The 27,754-nt window shown below is 34.5% G+C and overlaps 1 protein-coding gene across 1 annotated transcript in view; it reads right to left on the bottom strand.

The window, feature by feature from the left end:
- Positions 1 to 27,754, bottom strand: part of zzef1 (zinc finger, ZZ-type with EF hand domain 1) — a 79,009-nt gene that overhangs the window by 18,507 nt on the left and 32,748 nt on the right. The window contains exons 36-50 of the mRNA XM_056457944.1: positions 26,025 to 26,287; positions 23,415 to 23,584; positions 23,163 to 23,286; positions 19,760 to 19,932; positions 19,342 to 19,622; positions 16,578 to 16,752; positions 16,360 to 16,492; positions 13,889 to 14,121; positions 11,369 to 11,686; positions 11,104 to 11,204; positions 7,544 to 7,679; positions 7,111 to 7,470; positions 5,312 to 5,455; positions 5,053 to 5,221; positions 2,964 to 3,062 (exon numbers count right to left, since the gene is read on the bottom strand). Of these exons, the coding sequence (XP_056313919.1) occupies positions 2,964 to 3,062; positions 5,053 to 5,221; positions 5,312 to 5,455; positions 7,111 to 7,470; positions 7,544 to 7,679; positions 11,104 to 11,204; positions 11,369 to 11,686; positions 13,889 to 14,121; positions 16,360 to 16,492; positions 16,578 to 16,752; positions 19,342 to 19,622; positions 19,760 to 19,932; positions 23,163 to 23,286; positions 23,415 to 23,584; positions 26,025 to 26,287 (2,879 nt within the window). The remainder of the gene's footprint in view (positions 1 to 2,963; positions 3,063 to 5,052; positions 5,222 to 5,311; positions 5,456 to 7,110; positions 7,471 to 7,543; positions 7,680 to 11,103; positions 11,205 to 11,368; positions 11,687 to 13,888; positions 14,122 to 16,359; positions 16,493 to 16,577; positions 16,753 to 19,341; positions 19,623 to 19,759; positions 19,933 to 23,162; positions 23,287 to 23,414; positions 23,585 to 26,024; positions 26,288 to 27,754) is intronic.

The raw sequence follows: 27,754 nt of genomic DNA, 5'->3' as shown, positions 1-27,754 counted from the left end.
TAATTTCACACGTGGGACTGCTTTTCTTCTCTTGTATACTTCTACGCAAAAACAAATGAGTTGGCGGACCATATAAATGAGGCACTGTTTGCATACTTGGAAAACCCATTAGATATTCTATTACAGACAAATAAGACCAGAAACAGAGCACAAGTTGCAAAAGTCTATTAGTTCTTTAATTAAAGGTGGACGAGGCACAGGAGAAGAATTCAAAGCAATCTGCGACTCAGTGCTACAGCTTACTAATAGTCATGATCAATCATGCGCCCTAAAGTTTACAAACCTATTGAATTTAGCATTCCACTGCTCAGCTGTTTCCCATTGTTTTTCAATATATACATGGACAGGTGGATGTGCTAGAATGTTTAACGTTTAATGTTTAACATGACACAATGTGCCAAATAGGTTGTAATAAATACATTTTACAAGAGGAACATTTTACATTTTCAGGAAAATTTCTTACATTTTTCATATAATGACAACCTTTTGGCTAATATTAGAGTTTGATTCCTCAATTTATCATTATCTGTTGATTTTAGACACTTTGTTCATGCTCATTTGGCCTATTTTAACATTTATCTTGTTCATTCTCATGTGGCCCAACTCTTCGACTTCATCTAATGTAATATTACTGTATTCTTACAACATTTAAAGATATATTTTTCATTTACAGTTTTCATTTTAATTTTAGTGTATTATCATATTTTCTTGCTTTTGTTATTTATTTTTTTATTACATATTTATTGCCACATCAGCAACTTATGGCCAAATGGCCAAATTTTGTGGCCAAATGGATATACATTAAAATATTACATGCTAAAAACAATTTCGTATTATATAAAAAAATTACTTAGACAAATATATAAAATATAAAAATATAAACTAATTTCAAAATTAATTAGTTAGTTAGTTAAATATGGTATTTCAGTTCTATTTTTGATTTAAAAAAATGTAAAACTCTTACTGGTGGTACCTTTTTAAAAATGTCCATCATAGTACTCTCCTTATAAAAATTTTGTCTAATGGAATTTAAACTTCTACATTCCAACAAAATATGTTAAATGGTAAGAGCAGTCTGGCAGTTATTACATTTAGGTGATTCTTCGTTATTTAAAAAAATATGAATGTGTCAACCTAGAATGTCCAATTCGACATCTGGTATAGACCGTCTGATCATGCCTGGTTTCGAAACTATAATTTGCTAAATGTCTTTCATTTATTTTCGAGTTAATTTCATATCATTTGTTGTTGATGCAGTTGTCCCATTCTCTTTGCCATGTTTCATTTATGTACAAATTGATGGTGGGTTTCAAGTCTCTTGCTTTTGTTATATTTTTATATATCTATTTAGCTTTCATTAATTACATTGCAGCATGTGAGGCTAATTTTAGCAATAAAGTTTTTTTTTCTTTAAGTTTATCATTTTTTTATCCAATATTTACTTATATTTTACTAAATAATATTTAATCTAAGAGTCTACACATGCAAAAATAAATATTAAAACAACACACAGTATTAGAAAAGAACAAACATAAAATGGCATACCACAATAAGTTTTTTTACACATTTAAAATAATGCTAAATAAGAATGTTTAATGTATATAATTACATACACTACAGTTGAAAAGCTTAGAGTTGACTTTTTAATTTGCAAACAACTCTCTTTAATTACAGTGGGGGAAAAGTATTCTTATAGAGCTTAAAGACATCTCTCATTTGTAGAATGAAGTCACATACATTGCTCAGGTGTGAGTTCTTCATAGACTTTAACAGAATGTAAAAACCTTGATGGTTCTGTGGGTCTCGTCTATCCAATCTGATCTTTATCTTGTATTTTCTATTGGATTCGAGTCAGGTGATTGGCTGGGCCATTCTACAGCTTGATTTTCTTTTTCTGAAAGCATTTGAGAGTTTCCTTGGCTGTGTTTTGGATCATTGTCTTGCTGAAATGTCCACCCTGGTTTCATCTTCATCATCTAACGCTAATATAGATGTTGGACTGAAGCAGCTAATATTCATTTACACTGACAAAGGGCAGAGGGTTGCTGAAGAACTGCTGAGAGATTTCTGTTGCGTTCACTGCCTTTCTGTACCTTCCTTTCTTCATGTGTACAATACTTTTTTCCGTTGTCATTTTATTTTATTACACAAAAATTGTAAACCAATTAGACTTGTTTTCTTTGCATATATGGATTTCTTTAGTTTTTATTAACATCTGGTGAAAATTTTAAGTCAACGGCATCTTTAGAAATATGTTTTCTGAGAAAAATGGTGAGGTGTTGAATACTTATTTCCCCCACTGTATATTTTCAATTAAGGAAAATAATTTTAATATTTTAGATTTTAGAATATTTTAATATTCTACAATATAAAATCTGATATTTAGCAATATCCAGAATAAATGTTAAATTCTGCATCTTTCATTTATTTAGACTGCAATCACAGATAAAATCATAACAGTTTAACAGTTAGTGTTTGTGATGTGTGGCTTTGCATTTCTTCTACAGAAAAGCAGCTCAGTGGTCACTGCCAAAACCATGCCAATCCACCCCACCGACTGCCTTAATGAATTTTAAATGTGTGATATGTGATCGGAGGGTCTGCAGGGCCATGGACTTCACAGGAAGTTGAGTTTGTGTGGCTGTTAAAGCTTCCACATGCTGAGAGACACGGCCATGAACACCGACCCCCCACTAACTCTCACACAGATGAGCAAATGAAGCTCACAAGCCGACGTTACAGGCCCAAAACAAAGGAGGAATGCAAGCGTCACGTGAAATGATGGCATTACTGTGAATCTCATTGAATTAGGCAGACATTTGTTTTTTCCATGTCTTATTAGAGGGCATAATTCTAGAGGGCAATAACCAGACATGTAGATGATGACAGCTCGGGTTGAAGAATAACGGTGGCTGAAGGACACTGGAGACAGATATTAAATGGATAAATTTTCAAATGCATACCCGTCTGGAAACGTCCTCGATGGCCACCAGTCACAGTGAACTTGTAGCCCCATTCAGTGTTGCTCATATCTGATATAAACCTGTAGTAGAGGGTGTCCCCTAGAGGAGAAAGAGAAAAACATAACTCTTAACAGCATGATTTTGACTTTTCAGGCAGTTCTTCACATAAAAATCAGTCTACAGGCTATCACAGACAATCTAGGAAGTCCGGGAAGGTCTTGTTTCTTAAAGGGATAGTTCACCCAAAAATGAAAATGTCCCTTTAATTGACACATTCAAGATGTGGGTGACTTCTTTTTTGGAGGACATTAAAGAAGATTTTGAGCAGAATCTGTCATCCTTGGTGACTCATATAAAGGCAGTGAATGGTGATCATAGCAAAACGATCGGTCAGTGCAAGAAACTGAACATTATTTACAATATTCAAGAGTTCACACTTAGCTGATGATTGATTATAAAGCAAGTTTGGCATGCTGTCCCGGGAGAGAGCCCTGAGCTCATAAGATCCTCGAGCCCAGGGCTCCCTCCCGTTTGAAGGGCGAGAGGGGAGTTTGAGCTCAGGTAGGTCTTGAGAACTCCCCCTTTAGTTAGGGCTGATGATAGATTATAAATTGCTATGTAGAGATGTGACCATGTGGCTGGAAGGGCATTTGCTGCGTAAATCATATGCTGGATAAGTTGGTGGTTCATTCCGCTGTGGGGTCCCTTAATAAAGGGACTAAGCCGAAAAGAAAATGAATGAATGAGAGATATACTGCTGGTTAAGAGCTCGACTATAATGCTAATTTAGATTGATCAATTCACTTATGACACATGTTTTTGGACTGTGGTAGGAAACCAGAAAACCCAGGAGAAACCCACACAAGCACGGGGAGAACATGTAAACTCCGCACAGAAACGACAACTGTCCTGTTAAAGATTTGAACAAGTGACGTTCTTGCTGTGAGGCAACACTGCTAACCACTTAGCCACCGTGCCGCCCTATAAGGAAAAGGTGAAGGAGTAGGGTTGGAACAGGCGGATTCTTCAACGCGAAAATAACTGAAGTAAGAAACTCTGGTTATTTATAGTGAGTTAGGAATCATCTGATTGAAGAACCATGCATTAGTTAATGCAGGACCAGCCGTGATCAATCATAAGCACGTGCTCCTCTCGAAATTAGTTTATAAATAAACTTCACTTATTAGCTGCATGTGCGAATGTAGTTCGATTGTAGTCTGCCACTTGGACAGCAGATCAGGTGACGCAGTTTGTTGATAAATATTGGTAATTGCGTCACCAGCTCTCACGCTTCTTGTCATCAAAAGTGGCAAGACTACAATCACACATGCGCAGACAACTGCAAGAATGTAAATAATGTTCAATTTCTTACACGGACTGATAATTTTGCTTCATAAGACCTCAGTAGCCATGGCTATCGATTTGAACTCGTTTGTATGTGTTTGTTTTAATATAAAAAACCTATAACCATTCACTGCCATTATATGAAATCACCAATGACCACAGATTTAGGTAATCCAAGATCATTTTTAGGTGAACTGTCCCTTTAAGTTATTTTTAAAACTATTGACACTTTGGCAAAAGAAAACTAATTACACTAATATTTTTTCTTAACAATCTCTTGATAAATATTATTGATTAAACCATCAACAGTTAATTGATTTGAAAATCATTTCCCTTTAGATTTATAATAGAAGAAAAAGAAGAAAAAATAGAAGAAATAGAAGTAGAAATAGAAATAAAAGAAAAGAAGATACGCTGTCAAACTTAATACAAACTCATTTCTTTTCCAGATTGTATTTTTAAAGCGGCTTTAGCTGCAGGACAGAAAAGTCAATAATTTCAATTTAAAGAATTGAATTTAATAACTGGTTGGTTTTAGGGCAGCAATAACAGCCACCAAAAATTTCACTATAAATCAGACCTGCACAACTATCAGGTGGAATATTTGAACTGTTTGCAAAAGGTTTAATCTCAGATGTATTCTTGAGATGTCCAATGTGAATCTTACTATTGAGGTCATGCCAAAGCATTTCAATCAGGTGGAGGTCTTGAGTTTTTATGAACATTCCAACTTTCTCAAACTCACCTGGAATCTCAAAGTCAGTCCATTTCTGGTGAGAGCCACTGAACGTGTGTAGGTCCTGCAGGAAGTCACTACTGCTGGCCATGAGGAGCTCGTCACATCCTTCCTCTGTGTGGCAGCGTGAGTCGAACTTCACCGACAGGAAGATTGCACCAGGAATGTGGACCTTATCCTGAGACAACACAAAGAACGAAATTGAACGCACCTGAAAACTCAAACAGAATTCAATGATTTAGTGCACAGAAAGAAAATGGATTGTTACCTCAAAGTTAGTGTTGTTGTCATAAGGGTGCTTGGACTCACGAACTTGTACTGCCATTCCGGGCTCCTCCATAAACTGGCAAGCAGTCAGTGACAGATTACCCAGCATGCTCTGGCTGCAGCCCCTTAGAACTTTCTGCAAGATCTGACAATTCCAACATTCAAAATACATGGGTGGTTTACAAATAGGCAGTAAAAATGCTATATATGTTATATTTATGTAGTTTAAAGCGAGATGTTTTGGAAAATATAAGGGGACATTAACTATATCAATTCTTTAACTTTTTTTACTGTGGCATAGCAAAAATTAAGTAAAACCACTCTTAATAATATACAAATAGAGTGAGAGTGATTTATCTTCACTGTTGGTTATTTGTCTTCATATAATGCTATTTATTTTATATGAAATTATGAAGAATATTTTTTATTAAGATTTGATGGACTTGTTGGATATTTTCAATAAATAAGGATGTCAAACCAAAGGACAACAAAACATTTTAAAATTATAGTGGTTCCAAAAATATGAAAAATTCTGAGACAAATTCTTTACATGGGGGCTTCAGTCATGGGATCCTTCAATAATTTAGGTTTTCAGAGGAATTGCTGATTCAAAATGAGCATATAGCGTTACACAAGAGGACACGGTTTTCAGTTACAAAACATATCAAATGTCTGTTTTTTTAGAAATGTATGGATGAAAAAATGATTACTTTTTACTAAAATAGACCGTAGTAAAATTATGTTGAGGTATTCATTAATGATTTCACAGTTTCTAATTTATAACAGCTGTGATCATTTAAACTGTGACAGTTACATCATAGGACAGTTTGAGATTTGGCTCAAAAATATAAAACACTGTGGTTTTTGATAGCAAGAGGCCCATGGAATACATTTTTTTTTCTTTACAATTTACTGCATTTTATATGATAACCATACTAATTATATACATTTTTGTATGTCTGTCTGTCTGTCTGTCTGTCTGTCTGTCTGTCTATCTATCTATCTATCTATCTATCTATCTATCTATCTATCTATCTATCTATCTATCTATCTATCTATCTTATCTATCTTATCTATCTATCTATCTATCTATCTATCTATCTATCTATCTATCTATCTATCTAACCATCCGTCTATCTATCCATCTATCCGTCTATCTATCCATCTATCCGTCTATCTATCCATCTGTCCGTCTATCCATCCATCCATCCATCCATCCATCCATCCATCCATCTATCTATCTAACCATCCATCCATCCATCCGTCTATCTATCTATCTATCTATCTATCTATCTATCTATCTATCTATCTATCTATCTATCTATCTATCTATCTATCTATCTATCTATCTATCTATCTATCTATCTATCTATCTATCTATCTATCTATCTAACCATCCGTCTATCCATCCATCTATCTATCCATCCATCCATCCATCCAATTATCCATCCATCCACCCATCCATTAATAAATATTAATAAAATACAAACATAAACATTGTGCATTCAAGATGGCAACTTTCACACAAAGCTGTTATTCACGTAGGTCTTCATCCCCATAATGGTGTATAATATTGCACCCATATAATGAAAAAGTATTACCATGAACAATGCCTTTTCTGACACCATGAAATGATGAGCATAAAATATATAAAATGAGCACAAAATATAAAATATGACGAGCATAAAATATATAGCATAAACGATGCACGACAAACTTTTTATTTTGTCTATACGATATATATATATATTGTCATATTGCACAGCCCCATTTTAAATGTTTTGTTCTGTCACTTCTCACCTTCTCCCACATGGGTCTCTCCTCGAGCTGCATGAGCATGTCCAGTATGTAGGCCATGTGAGAAGCTCCACTCAGCTCCAAGTCTTCTTCTCTGATGGGAGTATCAGACGGCCAGTTGGCCAGCAGTGTCGCCAAAACGTGCCGAGCATACAGGATAGCAATAGCCTCGTTCACCTTGAAGAGATATTGACGTACCGCCTTGTTACTGCGGGCATCCAGCTCTTTGTGCAGCAGAGCAGAGCTTTTTGTGCGCCGCTGTTTGGCATAACTCAGCTGCAGATCGCTCTCTGTGTTAGTGATGAGTTTCTGCGTGACCACATTCGTTTCTTCTGTGGCTCGTTCACAGCGGGTGGGTTTAGACTGAGGGTCAAAAAACTGATTTAGTATTGACTTCAATCACAAAATGGACGTAAAATTTTGAACTTAGTCTTACCACACAGGGCACAATAATAATATCAGTATCTACAGCCTTTGTGCTTCTTTCATCAGAACGAGGTCTTTTAGATGGTTGCCACTTCTGCGCCAGTGTACGAATAGTCTCGTCGGTTTTTATAGCATCGCCGTCAAACCTGGAAGATGACATTTTACAGAAAAGGACTATTTGAGAGAAAGTTGATGAATTATACACAAATGTTTATTTAAAATGATTTACACTTTAAAGTATAGTCATAACATTTCAACAGCAAAAAACATAACTAACAAAAAACATAACTAACTGGCAGTGTTTATTTCGCTGACGAAGATTTTTTATCAAAATTTTTGTGAAAAGTTTCTACCGACAAAAACTAGACGAAAACTAAATAAAATTAAGTGATGAAGACGACAACTATAATAAAAAAAAAATTTGACCAATGAAAACGAGATGAGAATGTGATTGAGGGACGTTTTTTGGGAAAATATCCAATCAGAATTAATCTTGGTGTGTGATGCATGACGTACACACGCACATTTAAAAAGTAGCAGATCTACAGTAGACGCGGGATGCGATTACATCATCTTCCATAGGGGCGTATGTCTGATTAAACAACAGTGAAAGGGCAACAACAGCTGAGAAGATTCACATTTGATGTCAAGACAAAAAGAGGGTTGGAAATAGCTGATAAAAACTGATAAAAAAAAAAACATCTAAAGTGACATCAGCATGCCAGGGAATCATCCCAAAATTCCAATAATATCCAGCTGCAGAACCGCAGAACCACACACGTTTCAGGCAGACAATCTAGCACACACGATTTAGGCAAACCATATATGGTAAATAACTAACTCCTTAGCATTATCGCCACCTATTGAATTTCACAAATATGATTTCCCATCTCAGTCATTATTATTATTATTATTATTATTATTATATCTCAACGATCATTTTACATCTCTGCAGTTTCTGAACTCAAATTATGTAAATAAAAATAATTGGTTAAAGACACTTTTGACTTTATTCATGTGTCCACATACACAAAGAAAACATAATAGACCGTCTAATTGTGGGATTAAGTGTAATAAACAAATTTTAGGATCTTAATATTATCATACTTAGTTAAACAAGTGTGATATTGTAAAATATCAAAAGCAAACAATAATGTGACACATTAAAAATGAATTACTATAGTTAATCATTTAAACAATATATAATATAGTTATAAACTGATTATCTTAACCGATCTGATTATTAACTACGATCTTTTACTAAACTGTCACAGCTGTTATATATATATATATATATATATATATATATATATATATATATATATATATATATATATATATATATATATATTTACTTATTATTATTTTTTTTATTAATTATTAATAGTTAATCTGTTTCTATTGCTAAATTTTGGGTTAAAAACAATACATTGCTTACTATAAATTACTACAGTATTTAATGTGGGAAATCATTAATTAAAAAGTTATTAGAAAATTAAGCAAATACACACTATTTAATCGCTTGAGTAAAATATTAATATAGTATTAAACATTTATTACATGTAAAAAGATTTTTATTACATATAAAATGTATTATTGCCTATATTAACTTGCTATTATCTCCTTTATTATAAATGAATCCATTATAAAAATAAAACCTGTCCAATTTAGATCTTTCAGCAAGGCCAGCAAACGAGTATCTGCTATATTGACTCTGTCGAACAATAACGACTGATCATCTATGATGACTGGTAGAAAACAGTCCAGTCTATTATAATTGAATGGTGATCGGAAACGTTCCCCCCATTCGCCCGTCTCGATCGTAATCTTTGTGAAATAAAGTAAACACTATTGTTTATTGTGTACAATATTTATTAACCATATATATCAAAATATATCGATAACGACGTCCAAGAAGACGTTAATAACATTAACATCCATCGTAACCATATACGGTTTGCTTAGATCGTGTGTGCCTAAAACGTGTGTGGTTCTGCAGGCCTGCAGCTGGATATATCTCCAAAATTCAGCAAAGGTAAACTCTTTTATTTATTTACCCGTGTGTGTGCTTTCCATGAACTGAAACGCTAAAGCCTCTTGCTGACCTTTAGAGAATTTACTCAGTGAGATTGTACATTAAAAGCTATTAAATCGGTCAATCTTAAGGTCATATAATCATGGCATTCATCTTCGTGAGGAGTTGTTTCCTCACGTTTCATTTTAGCTGCGGCTACAGTGTAGCTAACTCGCGCTAGGTTCACGCTCTGTAAATGGCATGACAATTGCAGCAGAAGCAGACAATGTACCTCTACCACAAAATAAAAACTCCTTTATTTCTGGACATCATTCAGCGATGTGATTATTTCTTACTGTAAGGATGTAATGATACTGTAGTGCTATAATCTCCGCTTATCAGGGAGTCGCATACAACACAAGATAACGAAACTGCCTTGAAGTGAAGCGCACTTTTATTTTTTAAGTACATTTTCAATTTATAATTCCTCTTTGTGAGTTAACACAGCCATGGGACTGAGTGCACATTTTACAAGATAACACATTATCATTTGCCAGTCATGTCATTATTCTCCTTATTTACTCAGTGCTATACAGCTGAGCACCATGCACTGTAACACAAACTACAACAGTAAAGCTTGCTATAGACTGACATTGCAAAGTGGACTTAAACTATTTTAAGCCATTTTAAGGATTTAATGGCTTGAAAATGTTCAACAGACTGGTCAAAAAAACTAGTAGTTTACCTCGTTAAAATAATAGGTTTGCTAAAAAAATGCACAATCCTGCATTTTCAGACAGCTACTGTTTACATAACATGTGGATTGATTGCTGACACATAATTTGACATATTACTTATGATATGAATAAACAATGCATATCTAATTTTTGCTCTTTAATGGAAAAGCTATAATCTATATTTTAATAAGAAATATTTTAAATAAATGTATACAATATTTTAATATTGTATATTAAATTAAACCAAATATATTCTAGTCAATTAAATTTACAGCAGATTTAGTCAACTAAAACTAGACTAAAACTAAAATAATTCAGAAGACTAAAATATGAATAAAATTAAAAAGGAATTTTAGTCAAAAGACTAAGACTAAAACTAAATCAGAATTTGCTGTCAAAATTAACACTGCTAACTGGTAGTAATAAAAAAACTATTATTCTTAAACTGATCAATAATTTAATTTAAAAAATAAATGTATGCATTTTAAACATTATACAAAGCAACTGAAATATCACAGCATAAGCAGAGAAAAACATGTATAATTAGTGTTGTGAAAGTTAACGCAAAATATATATAATATTACATTAAAAATAACTTAATTAAAATGGTATTTACAAAAGAAAATAACATGGCTTTAAGTATCAAAAGATTTGTGTAATTTCAGTAAATTTTTATCATTTGAAATGTACATAAATATCTCTGACAATGTTGAGGTTTTCTTATATTAAGTTCTGGTATTCTGGTAAGAACATTTTGGAGCTCAAAATATGCTCACATTATTACTGGGAACAAATTCTAAGCCTTGACTGTGTACTCACCTCTTCTGCACCTCAAGGAAGAAAGAGTCTGTTCTCTTCATCTGAAGCTCATACATGGCTCTCAGGATGTGCAGTGGGGCATTAAGAGCATCATGGGTAATCTAACAAGATAATATTAGAGCTCTTAATAACTCTTCCTCCACATAATCATCTCTTCATTGCATTTCAGTGAATCATCTGCCCTCAAGTTCATAATTATTGAAAAGCAATTACAACATTCAACACAGTATCAAATTGCTGAAATGCAGGGTGTCTATAGGCTGACCTGGAAACAGATCTTGGTCTCTTCGTCCAGTCCTTCCAGTGGATCTGGTCTGTTTGGATCAGCATCATCAGCGCAGCAGCTGGAGTGGTCAGAGTCCTGCTCCTTCTCTCTCTCCTTCTCTCCATCAGTCTCAGTGTCCGCGTCCTCCGCCATCGAGTGGATCTCTCGCTTGGAGGAATACAGCATGATAGAGAGGATCTCTAGGTCTCGCAAAAGCCACATCTTGCTGAAGCCGGTGCCTTTGCTACATTTTCGAACCAGGAGCTGCATCAGGCCAGAGCCTTGGAGGGCCTCCTGGGCTTGATCCACACCATGCTTCTGTAAGACATAGAGGACATGATTTTTGGTATAATTAACCAATTGATGAAACACATTAAAGGTGTAGTATGCAAGTTTGACACCCAGTGGTTGAATTAGGTATTGCACGCCTGCTTCAAAACACACGCAAGCACAGGTTGCCAGATTGACGACACCAACAGGCACGAGCCTGACTATCTAGCCTAAAGGCTGATTTAAGTCGTGTTCTAAATAAAAGCAACAGCTTGAATGCCATTTTACATGACATTTATTGCAATACTACTGAAAGCAGCAGCAGATAGTTGACCTCAGATCTTGAAAATAAATTGAACCGTTTGAAATTAAACTTTAGAACTGTGACTCGGTGCAAGCCAACACATATCAGTGATTCAGCATGCACATTTAATAATGTTAAAGAGGTTTAATATGTATTAATTAGATTGTAAACCTTACCATTTTGTTAGAGTGCAGTAAGTGCACTATTCTGGGCTTCTGAATGGCTGTATTTAAATTTCTGTCGCGTTTCGTTTGGTGCAAACAGCAAAATTGCTTATCACTGCAAATCTCATGATGTAGCATGTTGTTAAGACACGTGGTTACCACGCAACCTGCTCACCTAATTACACTCGTAATATTTATATTATTTGCTAATTAATAACCTCATGTGGAACTCTAAATCTGCGTCTCATTTCGGATTCTAACACTGTCCACCAAAGGTCATATTTCGGTTGTGGACACATACTTTTAGAGCCTTCCTGACTGAATGATTCAAATACACTGTTTTCCACCAAGGCAACCCGGGGTGCTGAAATATAATTGGCTAAACTGGAATTGGACAGGTTAAAGGGACCAAAACAAAAACAGATGTTCCGCCACGTAACACACATTTTCAAAGCAGAATATCTTACTTTATCATTGTTTTTCATATAAGCACGAATGTTTACTTATCATGTTCTTTAAATATCTGCAAACATATTATGGTATTTTTATGCTTCAAAAGAGTAAAAAACGTACATACAGCACCTTTAAGGATCACACTGGAGCCACAAAATATTGATTAATCGCAATTTTTTACAACAGTTTGACAACATGCTTTACTCTAGTTTTAAATAATAATAAACATTTAATAATATTATAAAACACAATTTTTCCAGAATTCACAATTTATACAGTGTAAGTATACAGTACAAAAGAAGCCATTATCATTTAAAAAACTAACCTGGCAACACCTAACAAACGCCAAAAACTAAACAAACCACCAATCAAACATTTAGAATTTCAAAACAGTAAAACTAATATAAAAACATTAAAATGGCCATTTACATTGACAACTGAATTGAAATCATTCTGACTGCTAAGTCTAAAAAAACTGTGTTTACATGAACATTAAATAATTATTATGTAATAATTAGGTTGATGTGTGTTTCTATGCCTCAAGCTTGATTTCAGATTTGATCTTCTGGCATGCATATACCACACGAATATACAGACTTTTCTGCTGGCTGCATACATTAGTTTACTACCATCAATTTTTATTCTCTAATATGTCTCTATTTTTGCTCCTAATAAGTAGACAAGCAGCACATGAATCATTGTCCTGTGCTGCTTATATTTATTAAGCATTAACATTAGAAGCTAGCTCAATTAGATTGATTGGCGTATTTACATGAAGGCTTTTAGTGAAGTTGAGCAGTCATTCCAATTACTTAAGGATTATTAGGATTCCTTTTAATGTTGCCAGTGTGTGTATAAATAACATGAATGTTCTGAAATGTGTCTGCACATATATTTGATGTATGGTCAGGTCAGTGTGTTGAGAGTAACAGTTCACCCAAAAATTCATCATTTACTTATCCTTAACTTGTTTGAAACCATTATGATTTTCTTCTGTTGGACACAAAGTACGAAGTTTTGAAGAAAGCTGTAACCATTGACTTGGCTTGACTATCGAAGCCAGTGATTACATGTTTCCAGCTTTCATCAAAATATCCGCTTTTGTGTTTAACAGAAGAAAGAATCTCATAAAAGTATGGGAACACTTGAGAAAGAGTAACAGTGAGCACAATTTCTTATTTAGGTGAACTATCCTTTTAAGCTAAAATTATTATAATTATTTATCTGTAATTAATTGTATAAGTTAATACATTATCATCCTGATTTCTCCAATGCTAAGGTGTGTAGCGAATTTAAAATGAAATACTTAAATAAAGAAAAAAAAAATACCTTTAAAGTGTTGTAGAGTCCTTTAAGTGAGAGAGAGAGAACCCAGGTGGCTTCCACAGCATCCTGTGCACTGCTCTCCACCCCGGCCTGGAGCAGGAAACTCACAATGGAGGTGAAGTTTTTCAGGTAGTGGCTCAGGTGGGCCGAGCTCGGAGACAAAGCCTGACCCTCGTGAGACTCTGAATCATTCCTGCTGCTGCTTTCATGGGCCTGGACTAACTGGTAGTCTTTCACTGAGAGGAAATAACGTAGACATCAAGTGTCACATTAATACATTTTCTAACTATTGCTTGATTTGTAATTCAAGCGGCATACGGTATAGGTGTTTCAGGAAAAAAGCTGTAATGCTGGATTCAGCGATGTCCAGATCGGAAATCGGGCCCGATCATGCGGTTTCAGATTCGATCGGAATTGGACGTCACCTCCCGATCAGGACTCGAATATATATGTATATATACATTTTCTTATTATTTTTAAATTTTATTCACTTTGTTGCAGAGACACTCTTGACTAATTGCCGGCAAAGTAGAGAAGGGAAGCACGAGTGTGTCTGCAGTCTGGAAGTATTATAAAGTTGATGATGACAACATTGACATAGAAACTGTGAGATATGTAAACTTGGGATAGCCTGCCGGGTATTTTAAGTTGAGGTACTATTTGTTTTATACTATTTTTTTTATATTTACTGTTGCAATAAAGTCCAAAAGTGAAGAGTTGATTTTATTCATTACTTGATTGTTCAAGCGACCTCACAGAAGTGCTGTTTGTCAACAGAGTTGTTGAATGTTAAAATAAGGTGAATTAAATAAAAAATTTGAAACATCCTGGATCCGTTTCTTCGTTCTTCTTTAATCTTTATTTATGCATTATGGAAGTATCGGATCGGGTTTAGGTATCGGTAGATACTCAAAATCAAATGACTCAGACTCGAGGGCAAAAAAAAACCTGATCAGGACATCCCTAGTTCACACTAAATGAGAATTTTGATTATTTCAAGTTAATAAGATACAAAGTGAATTTAAATGCACAAATTCTTTTTGCACGAATTGCAAATTACAATGAAAGTGTGGAAGTCCGCTACATCGAGTTTTCAAAATTTAACCAGTTCAACTTAAACAGAAAACTTGTGTGAGGCAAAAAGGAGTAATGTAAAGAAAGTCATCCAATTCATGCGTTCTCTATGCGTTTGGTGCAAACCCAAAATAAGAATCCCTTAAATGAGGGCTGGAAGTGAAAATTTTAAAGGTATTGCTCACACAAACATTTGCTCACCATTAAGAAACTTAACTCACCATTTACTTATTCTCAAGTGGTTGCAGAACTTTAACTTAACTCTCAACAAAAGATGTTTTTTTAAGAAAGTTGAAACCTGATTGACAATGATTGACCATTGACAACCCCAGTTAAAAACACTCTACAGTATTTTTCACTAAATTAATAGTTTAGTTTTTTAAATTACATACACAAAATAATTCACTCATGCAGATGTGATTATTTTTTCACACTTTAGTTAGAACATCAGAGCAAATATTTGATTAAAATTGTATAAATCTAAAAAATAAATTTTAATAAAATATAAAACACTTTTGAAAAAAACTAATGAACAACACAAAAACAATACCATAAGGCACTGTACTAGAAAGTCAATGGCTACATGCTTTCTACATTTTTATAAAATATCTTATTACAAAATATCTTAGTTTGTGTTCAACACTAACAACAAAGAAACTCCCTAAGGTCTGTAACCACTTGAGGGCGAGTAAATTGCAAGTTAAGCTTCAGTTTTGGAACAAGTGGATGGTGAGAAAATGAAAGAATTTTTATAAACAGCAAAAATTAGTCCAAGGCACTCAAAAATGTTTAAAAAATATTAAAAAGCCTTTATTCACATGGCTAATCAGGGAAAAGCCATTAGAATAAAGAATTTTTTACCATTCTTTTCCACATTTTCAAGTGCCTTGAACAGACTATTGCTGTTTATTCTGATGAATACCTTGCCCAAAGAGTACCGACACATTATTTAAGCTACCCCTGAGTACTTTATGTTTGATTTTGGACAGGATTTTTATGTTTGGCTAAACTATTGCTTTCAGGTTTCAAAGGAAAAAATGACCATAATAATCAGCAATCCTACATGTTTTCAGTGGATGACTGACAGAACTGAAATTTAAAAACACACAAAAAAAGCATTATTTTTTTAAGCACATGACTGTTTTACTACTGAGAAATGAGAATTGTGGCCAAATATTTGCTCGGTTATCTTTAAAGCCTTAGAGGTTTACTCAAGATGCACAAAAACGGGCAACTCAAGTGTAAAGCACCCACACCCTTCATAAATGAAGGTGTGTTTATGTATCTATGACAGTCATGGGATTTTAAACTGACTGGCAGTGCTGGTATTTTTACAGCTGAGACTATCTGACAGATGAGTGTGATCAGCATAAAGAACCTGCTGACAGCTCTTATCACACCTGTTCTCCTCTTGCGAGTCTTGACGTCCACCACAGCAGCTCGATTCTTCTCTGTGAAGTGTTTGAGCAGAATCATGTTGTGCTGTTCGTTGGCGTTATCGATGAACACAGCCTGAGTCCCCATACACAGCACCTACAATCAGGAGGTAAGAATGATGATAATCCAGGGTGAAGCACAGTGTGAAAAGGCTTATCAAATATCAATGGTTTTATCGTACCTCAGGAAAGCCCACGAGCACCAGCAGTGTGAAGAGGTTTGTTCTCTTGAGATGTTGTGGTAATTGTAGGATGCAGTGATCAGTGAAAGATGCCACAACAGTGCACCACTGGGAAGAAACATTCAGGTTTCGTAGGATGTCCGCCACTGAGCAGGCCCAGTCCAGACCGATACGACTGTAATAATGAAAAGACAGATGATGAGCACAATCATTTAAATGACGTATACGCACAAAAACTTTTAATTTCAGTTAGTCAGCCCCAGGGCTTTAGGTTGAATGTCATCCCATACAAAAATTGCAGCATTTAAGATCTGATTTCTTAAAAAAACAGCAATCTTTTCACTGCCTGGCTGAGATACGGTATACAGGGGGTATCAGACCAAACAAGAAGCACTGCATTAAATTCTATTTCCTCGCGCCTTATGTCGTATGTGTTTAAAATATGGAAATAAATTTTACCCTAGTATTTTCAATAGTATATCTGTGCTAGCCTGCTGCTGCGTTTAAACTGGCCTGCTGCTGCGTCTCTTTTTACGCTTTAACGACTAATTAAATGCTTAAGTCTAATTAACTGAATGTGACTTAATTACATTACAACATCGATGCTGTACAAGGAACTTTATGAAATTGAAAATAGTCACATAAAGCTTTCACCAGAAGTTCATCATTGGCTGAAAACCACTAGCCATGCATTTAACCTATTCAGAGCTGTTATATGAAATATACTGTATCATTTTGTGCAAATACAGTAACGTCCAACCAGTTTGTTTTATTACCACCAAGTAAGCAGTTTTAAAAAAGTAGTTTATTTATTAACTCATTTTATTTATATATTTTCTGTTTTCACTTTATAGTAAATTAATTATGTTTTTGTTATTTAGATACATGTTAGCAACATTTCCTTAGTTTTTAAAGATTTGTTTTTATACATGTTTCATTTTAACTGTGGTTATTTAGTTATTATGCAATTAAAATGAGAAATATTTCTATGGTAACTTTTTTTCTATATAAATTTAGATTTAGAAATTAATACGTTTTTAAATGTATTTGTAATATGCTGTGTGATATTACACACGCACACACGTGCACACACGCGCACACATGCGCACACAAACTAAATATAAAAACACATTATATATTCATTGTATATTTATTTTCTTTTTGGCTTAGTCCCTTTATTAATCTGGAGTCGCCACAACGGAATGAACCGCTAACTTATCCAGCATGTTTTATGCAGCGGATGCCCTTCCAGCCGAAACCCAAATTGCCAATTTAGCTTATCAATTCACCTGTACCACATGTCTTTGGACTGTGGGGAAACCCACTCGAACACAGGAAGAACATGCAAACTCCACACAGAAATGCCAACTGACCCAGAAACCTTCTTGCTGTAAGGCGATTATGCTACCCACTGTGCCACCGTGCTGCCCTTATATCTTATATATTGTTATAAAATGTTTACAGGGCAAAATTATTAGTCCTCATATGAAATCTTAACCCTTTTTTAAATATGATGATGTTGATGTGATGTTTAACAGAAAAAGCATTTTCTGTAATAATTTTTTAATGTAAGATTCTTTTTCCCCAGATTTGCTACAGAATAAACCATTGTTGAATTTCACCTTGAATAGCTCTCATTTCTTTTTGGATAGATTCTTTCTTAAAACTACTGAAGTTAAGCACTTTATATCCAAATTTTACACTGATTTCATTGCAGAAGACATGGAGTAAGAACTTAAAATGCGACATTAATGAAAATGTGTGGGATGATATCAGACTACCCTTGAATATTTCAGTCTGCAACAGATCTAAAGAATTGCAATATAATATTGTACATAGAGCTTATATATCCCCCAAAAATATAGTAAAATAAATAACACTGTTTCACCTCAATGTCAGAAATGCAATAATAGTATTGGCATATTCTTTCATCGTGTTTGGGAATGTCCTTTGGTTGCGACAAGCTGTATTACATAAACAGAAGATTACCGCCTCCCCATTAATGTGCTTACTAGGTGTTCTGCCCTCCCCTTTCTCTGAAACATTATTCATTCAGATGTCTTTAAACCTCTACTGATACTAGGGAGAAATTTAATTATGAATAAATGGTTCGGGACAGAACCCCTTCTTGTCAAAGACTGGATAATCCTGATTAAAAAAAAACATAATTATGGGAAAGATTGGACATATATTAAAAGGAAAATCCAAGTCATTTCAGAAGTTGTGGAACATTTCTTGGATTCTGTCTTGGCATTGATTATAAGTCTACTATTTATCCCTAACTGTGCATACTGCAATATTGTAATACTGTTTTGAATAAGACCACACTGCTGCTTTGTTTTTTCTTCTTTCTTTTGTCCCTTAAGTATACTGTATTCTGTTTATGTTTTACTCGATGCTGTTGTCTACACAAAATTCTATAAAAAGAAAAAAAAGGAAAAAATAAACTATTGTGTTAAGCTAATTCAAGCCTTTAAATACTAGAATCTTGCAAAAACTAGTAAAATATTATGTACTGCTATCACAGCAAGACTAATAAAATGAGCCAATACAACTATTATGCACAACTGAATGCATTCTTCCAAATGAATGGTATGAAAGAAATATTACTCCAACACAAAACAATACTAAGAATCATTAATAAATAAATTAAGTGCTATATGGTGAGTTTTAAAATTTGCAACCAGGAATCAGCTCAATCTCCCTATTCAAGTCAAACACATATTTTTTTTATCCGTATGTTGAACATCCTATCACACCATACCTGTCCAGACACACAGCTCCCAGACTGAAGAGCAACTGTGTGGTCTTCCAGCCAGCGACATCAAGTGCTGCTCCATCACCAAGGGTAAGCAGCTCAAATTTGTCTGTCAGAGCCTCGGTCACAGCAGCATCAGCCTCCGCAGGACAGATCCTCAACAGAAGCTGTCCCAAAAGACCCAGGGTCAGGTGATACGTCTCATTCAGACAGCCAGCGTTGGAGATCACCACTCTGAACAGCAGAGGCAGGATGGGGCTCAGGCTGGATAATGACAGCGGGCTGCCCTATAGCACATTCATAAGGTGTATATTAGTATATGTTTATACAGAGGTATAATATGAATGAGAGACAAAACAGATTTCAGGTTATATGTTAAACCTTTTGCAACTATTCTTTAACAATTCTGGAAGCTAGTTGTTACCGGTTTGGTTGCAGGTAACATAGCTGCCAGCAATCCCAGAATCCTCTCCCTGGAGCATTCGGCAAACACATGCTCCTGCAGCGGCCCCCGGGCTGTCTTTTCCTCCTGTTCTTTATATGCATCCAAGTTCTCTGAGGTAGGAGATGTGATGGTGTCTCCACTTGATTCAGAACCTGAAACAGAAGGAAAAAAAAAATATATATATATATATATATATATATATATATATGTTAAAATGCATAAACCGTGAAACACAAATATATACATAATATATACAATGCTAAGCATAAATAGAGTGTATACAAGAATCAAAAAATGAAATTCAATACCTTTTAAGACTCTTTCCATAAATTTAAGACCTTATAACCAACCTTATAAACACTGGCGAGATTTTAAATTACAATATATTTACTAAATATTAATGTAAGAAACTAATCCAGAACTAAAACATTATTCATGTACTGAATAAAAATCTATTAAATCTTGCTAATTCAGCAGGTTGGTGCCTATAATACTGCAGAAATAATAGTGTTGCCTTGGTTAATGCAGTAAACATAGCAGCATGCTGTGAAATCTAGTAGGATTTCATTGATTTTATAAACTACAAGGCATCCTGATATTCGCAGATTTAATTCAGACTAACTTTAGCATACAACCATACATTGTATATTCATAAATAATATCAAATTTAATACCTTGCAAAATAGCATTTAAGACTTTTTAATACTTTTTAAGGGCCTTCACTTCTCTACATTGATTCATCAACTTTTAATACTTTTTAAGACCCCACGAACACCCTGATAACTGAGTACACCCCTAACAGATCTCTTTTTTGGTAACACTTTATTTATTTTTTTGGTATATTTGGTAACACTTTTTATCAATTTTTTATCCATTTCTCAGTGCATTTAAACAAAACAGATTTTTTACAAATATATTTATTAAAATAATATTTTAGTCACCAAACATATTTAGAAATAGAAAGATTATACAATTAAATCCAAGCAAAATATTGCAAAAACAAATTTCATTTAATATTTTTCTGTGACATAAATTTGGGTGTACTAGTTTTTGGACCGTTATTTTGTTAGATAAGCTCCAGATTTAGCTTCAGTACTGACTAATCTAATGTATATGCACAAATATAATATTGTATAGCTTCCTATTAAAAATATGAATTTAAAAGATAGATGTGTGAGGGGTGTTCTAATAAATGCTGAGCACTGTATATACACTTAAATGAGTATGTTGGGGGAAATATTAAACAAAACTTTAATAAACAGGACAAATCAAAAGAAACATACAAAATAAAACATGTATTATCTTTCTATTCCTAAACATATTCGGTGACCAAACTATTATTTTAATGGATATTACTGTTTAATAAAGTGCACCAAACATTATTGGCTATATTCACAGATAAATGGATAAAAATATTCATTTTCAAAAGGAGGTGTACTCTTTTATGCTGAGAGTTCCAAACTCTGTTTTAAAAGTCATTTGTATGTATGGTTTGGTCTCTTCCTAAAGATACTTGCAAAGCACAAAAAGTCATTTGTTTTCAGAACAAAATGGCTTCCTGCTAATGGCAGTATTTAATGTGACCTCCTTTAGCACCAAGAACAATCCTGAACTCTTAGGGAGACAACAATGTATAAGTAATTCTTGTATACAAGGCTTCTTGAAGCTGTTATTTCTGTAAATTTACCTCAGGCAATTCAAGAAATAGGTGACTATTTTTCTAAGAACATTTAAAAAAGCATTTTGGGAGTCGCATAAATATATACAGGCAAAAACAAATCAATACCCATGGCTCCTGATAACACACTTATTATGAAGCACAACATTATTTGTGACCATGGGCCACAAAACCAGTCAATTCTTTTGGAAATTGAGCTTTATACATTATCTGAAAGCTAAATTAATAAGCTTTCCATTGATGTAGATTTGTTAAGATAAAGCGATATCTGGCAACAGAGATACAACTATTGAAATTCTAGGGTTCAAAAAAACGAAAAAATGAGAAAATTACCCTTAAGGTTGTCAAATTAAGTTATTAGTAATGCACAATACTAAAAAAAAAAAAAAAAAAAAAAAAAAACGTATATAATGAAAAATGTATATTTTTGACCCATGCAATGTATTTTTGGATGTTATACCCATATAAACCCCCACAACATAAGACAACCTCAATAGCTCATTTGTCATTTTGATTCAATTTGATTCAATAGTGCTTGAATGGCATTTATGACTAAATGAAGCCCAGTTTCATCTAAATATGTTATTTTAATGTTATACAGAGGAGAAAAGTCACTTACAGCTTAAATTAAAGGCGCTGTATGCAAGTTTGATACCCAGTGGTTGAAATAGGTATTGCATTCCTGGATCAAAACAAACGCAAGCGCATGTTGAAAGATTGAGGACCAACAGGAGCGAGTCTGACGTTTCGAGCCTAAAGGCTGATTCAAATGGTGTTCTATATAAAAGCAATGGCACCTGATAGAAAGAATATTTTCCATATTAAAAGGAGCTTTTGTTCTAACCAACACCTCAAATTGATATATTAGAAGCGACTTCTATTTCTTGCAGCTGAACAACAAGCCAAACTGACAGTGCTGTTTACCTCATGTACACCTCATGTGCTTTATTCAGTGTTAAATGCTAACAATGTGAGTTTGAATGCCATTTTACGTGACATTTATTGCTGTACTACTGAAAGCAGCGGCAGATAGTTCACCTCAGATCTTGAAAATAAAATAAATCCTAATAAAATTGAACTTTAGCACTGTGAAATAATGCAAATCAACACATATCAGTGATTCAGCATGTACATTTAATATAGTTAAATGGGATTAATATGTATTAATAAGGTTATAAACCTTACAATTTCATGAGTGAGTGCATATTCTGTGCTTCTAAATGTCTGTCATGTTTCCTTCAGTCGTCTTCCTCACGTAGCATGTTGTTAGGACACGGGGTTACAATGTAACCTGCTCACCTATTGTTTACGCTCGTAATATTTAAATCAATTGCTAATTAATAACCTCATGTGGAACTCTGAATCTGTGTCTCATTTTGGAGTCTGTTACTGTCCACCAGAGGTTGCATTTCAGTCACGGATGCATGCTTTGAGAGCCTTTCTGAATAAAATATGCAGTTTTCCACAAAGGCAACCCAGGATGCTGGAATATAATTGGCTAAACTGGCATTGGGCAGGGTAAAATTACCAAAACAAAGACGGCATTCCAGCATTCTGCATTTTCAAAGCAGAATTTCTGATTTGCAAACATATTATGGTATTTTATGCTTTAGAAGAGTCAAAAACGTCTATAGAGCACCTTTAAAAGCAACTATTCTCATTTTTATGTGAACCATCCATTTACAGAAAAATAAGAGAGCTCACCTCTGACTCCAGGGGACAGTGTGTCTTCACTCGACACTGAGGGAGTCTGACTGGCGCAGGATGAGTCTGAGGTGTCCTGAGAGACCAGCTTTCTTCTCCTCTTCTCGTCACCTTCTCCTCCTCCCTAAAGAGAGATTATTTTTGGAGAAGGATATTTATGAATCTTTATACGTGGACCTTAAAGGCCAAGCACACTTTTCCTGACTGCAGTCAAGGGATGTATTAGTAATGTTTGTTTGTGAAGTGACTGACTCTGTCTCTGGGCAGCGGAGGAGAGCAGATGGCTGTTGTGCTGCTGGGTAGTGAAGAGGTGTCTGTGCTGCTTATGTCCTGAGAGGAGCCTGCCGTCGCGGGACACAGTTCACTCTCTGTGGCTGATTCGTTTGAAGAAAGCAGAGACAACAGAGCAGAGGCTCGCAAACCTACAGGAAAAAACAGCAAGCATCCCTTACCATATTAAATGGCACATCACTTTAATTGTTACATTACTGAGCATGCTTAGATAACCGGATGTCCCAGTTCACATGCAAACCAATAACTAGGCCCACATTGAAATCTGTGCGCGAAGAAATCCACAGATTTCCAGCCCAACATTGAGTCTATTTATTTGCTTGTGTAAATGTTTATTTATTCAGTTTTTTAATTAATGTCACTAATATTATTGACTAATATGAAAGAGTTTGTTCGATTTATTTACAATACAGTTTGTAAAGTAATATTTTCTGTCTTTTAGTAGATCTATTATATGAGAGACCTGCTTTGTTTACCAGATAAGTGGAATTAGATGGATTTGCATTGTAAACATTAAATGTTAAAACATATTATTTCTGATTTCATATATTAAGTTTTAAGTTATGATACTCCCAAAAAAATTCTGCAGAAACCTGCAGATTTTTAACAAAATTCTCAGCAGAAATAGCAACAAAATGTCCGTAGATTCTGTCTGGCCCTACTAAAAACCTACCAATGCAGGTAAACTGTATTTATAAAACGTTCTTAATAAATCATTTTATTTCTTGGTAGTGATGTCAAAACTTACTAATTTGTGTATCTAATAATTAAATTTGATAAGTTGACTGTCATGTTTAATAAATCACAGTACTGCAACAGGCCAGTGGAACTCTTACGGCTCATATACTATCCTCTCAACTAGAAACATTATGATTGAAGCATGTCTACTTGGATAAGATCAAAAAACATTCTTATAAATCTTTGGGTTAAGAAAGCGCCTGAGTTTGCGGTAGATTTCTTCTTGCTTCATTTCATATAATTTCTCTACCTAGATGCACTTAAATGTGCATGTGCGCACTTTAATTAACCAACAGAAAACAGGTTAACATGTTAACATGACAGTGTGCAGTGTCAGCTTATTACAAATTAGTTCACCCAAAAAATTTAAATCCTCATGTCATTGCAGTTCCCTATGTTCATCCTCAGCACACATATTATGATATTTTAGAGCAGTGTTTCTCAACCATGTTCCTTGAGGACCACCAACACTGCATGTTTTGGATGTCTCATTTGTCTGTCATGCCCATTACAGGCCTTTAAGTCTGTGTTAATGAGCTGATGATGTGATTCAGGTGTGTTTGGTTAAGGAGACGCGCTGTTTCTCAATATGCGTTCTTAAGCGATCTTGCGTCCTCGTGTTCTAGTGTAACGTCATCACCAAAGATCAGTTTCAATACTCAACACCGCAAGAATGGAGGACGCGCGAAAGTTCCCAGATGTGTTCTTGGTTTAAAGGATGCACCGATGCAGACTTGAGCACCGATCTCGCTCTAAAAGTTCCAGAAGTCATTGCGGCTGTATAAAGGAGGTGGGAAGCGCAGCATTTTATATAGATTGATTATTAAAGTTCAGACATATAACTTATTTATCTCAGGAGTTTCCCTAAATGAGACGGTGAAAGTAAACATTACCATAAAAAAATCTTTTTAAAAGGCATAAACACATTAAGGGTATTTGTTTGCTGAAATTTGTATTAAAATCTGTAATGATTAAATAATTTTCCATTAAAAATGTGTGAAGGTCATGTGACCATCAGGAAGAACCAGGAAAAACACAGCATCTCATTTCTCACAGGATGCATTCTGTGTTCTCTCGGTCTCCTGAGTTCGTTCTTCTGAGGTGGCCTGACAAGAACACGAGTCCGTTCTCTGCGGTCTTGTAACTGACAAACAGTCATGGATAATGTGCAGAGCTGGTGGTTCTCCAGGAACATGGTTGAGAAACACTGTTTCAGATGAAATCCAAGAGCTCTCTCTGCCCCATCATATACAGTTAGAGTCCTGAGATATTTAAAGTTCAGAAAAGAAACCAAAACATTTCAAGTGACTTCAGTGTATCTGGAATCATACAAACCTCCAAGAACACTTTTGTGAGTCAAAAAAAAAAACCCATGAAAATAACTTTCACATTTGTCTATTGTGTCAGGTCAAGGTGTGTGTTTATTATGCTTGTGTGTTGCACTTTTGAATCTAATGACAATACGTCATACTCCCTGTAGTAAATGCCTTTACCCTAACCTAAAATGGAGGAGACTATATTGGCAAGCAAAGTCATTTGCTTACAGTTTTTTTGGTGTACAAAAGTTATTGTTATTGGAGCTTTGTATGATTACAATTTAACTACTAAAGTAAGATAGAATGTTTTGAAAATTTTGAAAAGGGTCAGAGAGAGCTCTTGGATTTCATCTAAAATTTGTGTCAACGTACTTTAGGTACAACGTACTGAAGATGAATGAAGGTTTTGAGGAAAGGGAACAACATGAGTGTGAGTAATTAATGACAAACCTTTCATTTTTTGGGTGAACTAACCCTTTAAGCACATTCATGTAAACACTCTCACTGACTTAATTACCTTTCCCAGTCTGTCCCTTCAGCAGGCACTCTTTGATGATGTCAAAGCACTGGGTCTGCAGAGCACTGGCATTACCCAGTGTGACATCATCCAGAGACTCTCCGTCCTGTGCTTTCTCGCTGATCAGTTCGGAGGTGAACAGGGCAAGAGCGGCAAAGAGAAGCCAGGAGTAGTTATGGATGTAGGGCTGGATGAGTCTGTGGCGGTCACTGATGCGGATAGTGACCATTGGGTAAACAGTGATACGGTGGGTGGGTAAATGGCTAGAGACAAAGAGAGAGAAAAATGTATTGTGATGTTTAATATCACATATAGCAATAATTATACATTGGTAAAAAACAAAAAGGGGTTGTCAAGAATCAATGTGTAATGCAGCTTTAATTGATTTATTTCACTTACATTAAGTACACTTTTTACACTTACATTTGTTCTAGGGATTTTTCCAAGCAACAAAACTACAAGACCTTTTCATTATAAATGATAGTAGACACAAACTAAATCAGTTTTGTATGCTTTGGCAAGTGTCCTTATATATACACCAAGGTTTCACCAACTTAAATCTAAAACTTTTTAATCTGAGACATTTTAAGAACATTATGAACGAAATTTTAGACTTATACAGGGGTAAACGCTAAGGATTTTTTTTCCGAATATCCCAGTTAGAAAAGATTTTTACTTGCCTAGGAAAAAATAATTACAATTAAAAAATACAACAATAATTTAGTTGGAATATTTTTTATTAAATTTCAAATATATCCATTCACAAACCCTATAACCCTTACTTAGAAAAGAACAAAACATAGCTGTTAATTACGTCCGTCTACAATAATAATAATAATAAAAAATATATGTCAGGTCAGTATCCTCAGCTGTAAATAAATGGATAACTTTTAAGCAAATGTTACAATAAGGAAAGTAATTATATGCTATTTTTAAATAAAAGGTTAGAAGTTTTATTGAGATAGATTGTTGGCATGGGTGTCAATGGCCAGATTGGGTAATTATACATGAACAAAGGAAAATTAAGACCTGTTAAAATGAGATTTAAGTCCTACAAAACAACATTTCAGTAGATTTAAGACTTTTAAGGGCTAAAATTTAGCTTTTGAGATTGAAGACATTTTAAGACCCTGCAGATTCCCTGATGTACACACACAAAACAAATATTTTAAAATTGATCCAAATTTATGTTCTCCTTCACTATTATTTAATAATGATTACTCTGTTTAATTCTTTGGTTTTGAACATTCTTTTGGACCTTTCTTCTTTGATTTTACCCAACATATTTAAGCACTTTTAAAATATTTTTTTAGCAAATGCAAAGAACTTCCAGATGTTTTGTTGAAACTTTTGCTTGCTCTAAACTTACCAATAATGTGGCGATGATCAATGGTGTAACTTTAAATACTAGTATTTAAAGAGCCCCTATTATGTATTAAAAAAGGTACAATTTTGGTTATAAGGGTCTCCAACCACAGGCTGATATACGTGTAAGGTCAAAAAAACACTTTCATTGTCTTATAATATGCATTTATTTTTTCCTAATTATCCCAGCGACTCTCATATTAATCGTTCAGCGATTCATTTGTTCCCAAATTTGTGCTTAGTGCAAAGCTAATCTGCGCTGATTGGACCGATGACAGCCTGTTGGGATTGGTCGACAGCGAAATGCCCACCATGGCTTATCAACAATATTGTAGTCAGAGTGCATAGTGTATGTGGAAACACAA

This window comes from Danio aesculapii, chromosome 5 (assembly GCF_903798145.1).
Source record: "Danio aesculapii chromosome 5, fDanAes4.1, whole genome shotgun sequence".
Taxonomy (NCBI): domain Eukaryota; kingdom Metazoa; phylum Chordata; class Actinopteri; order Cypriniformes; family Danionidae; genus Danio; species Danio aesculapii.
This window is presented reverse-complemented; position numbering and strand designations above follow the sequence as displayed.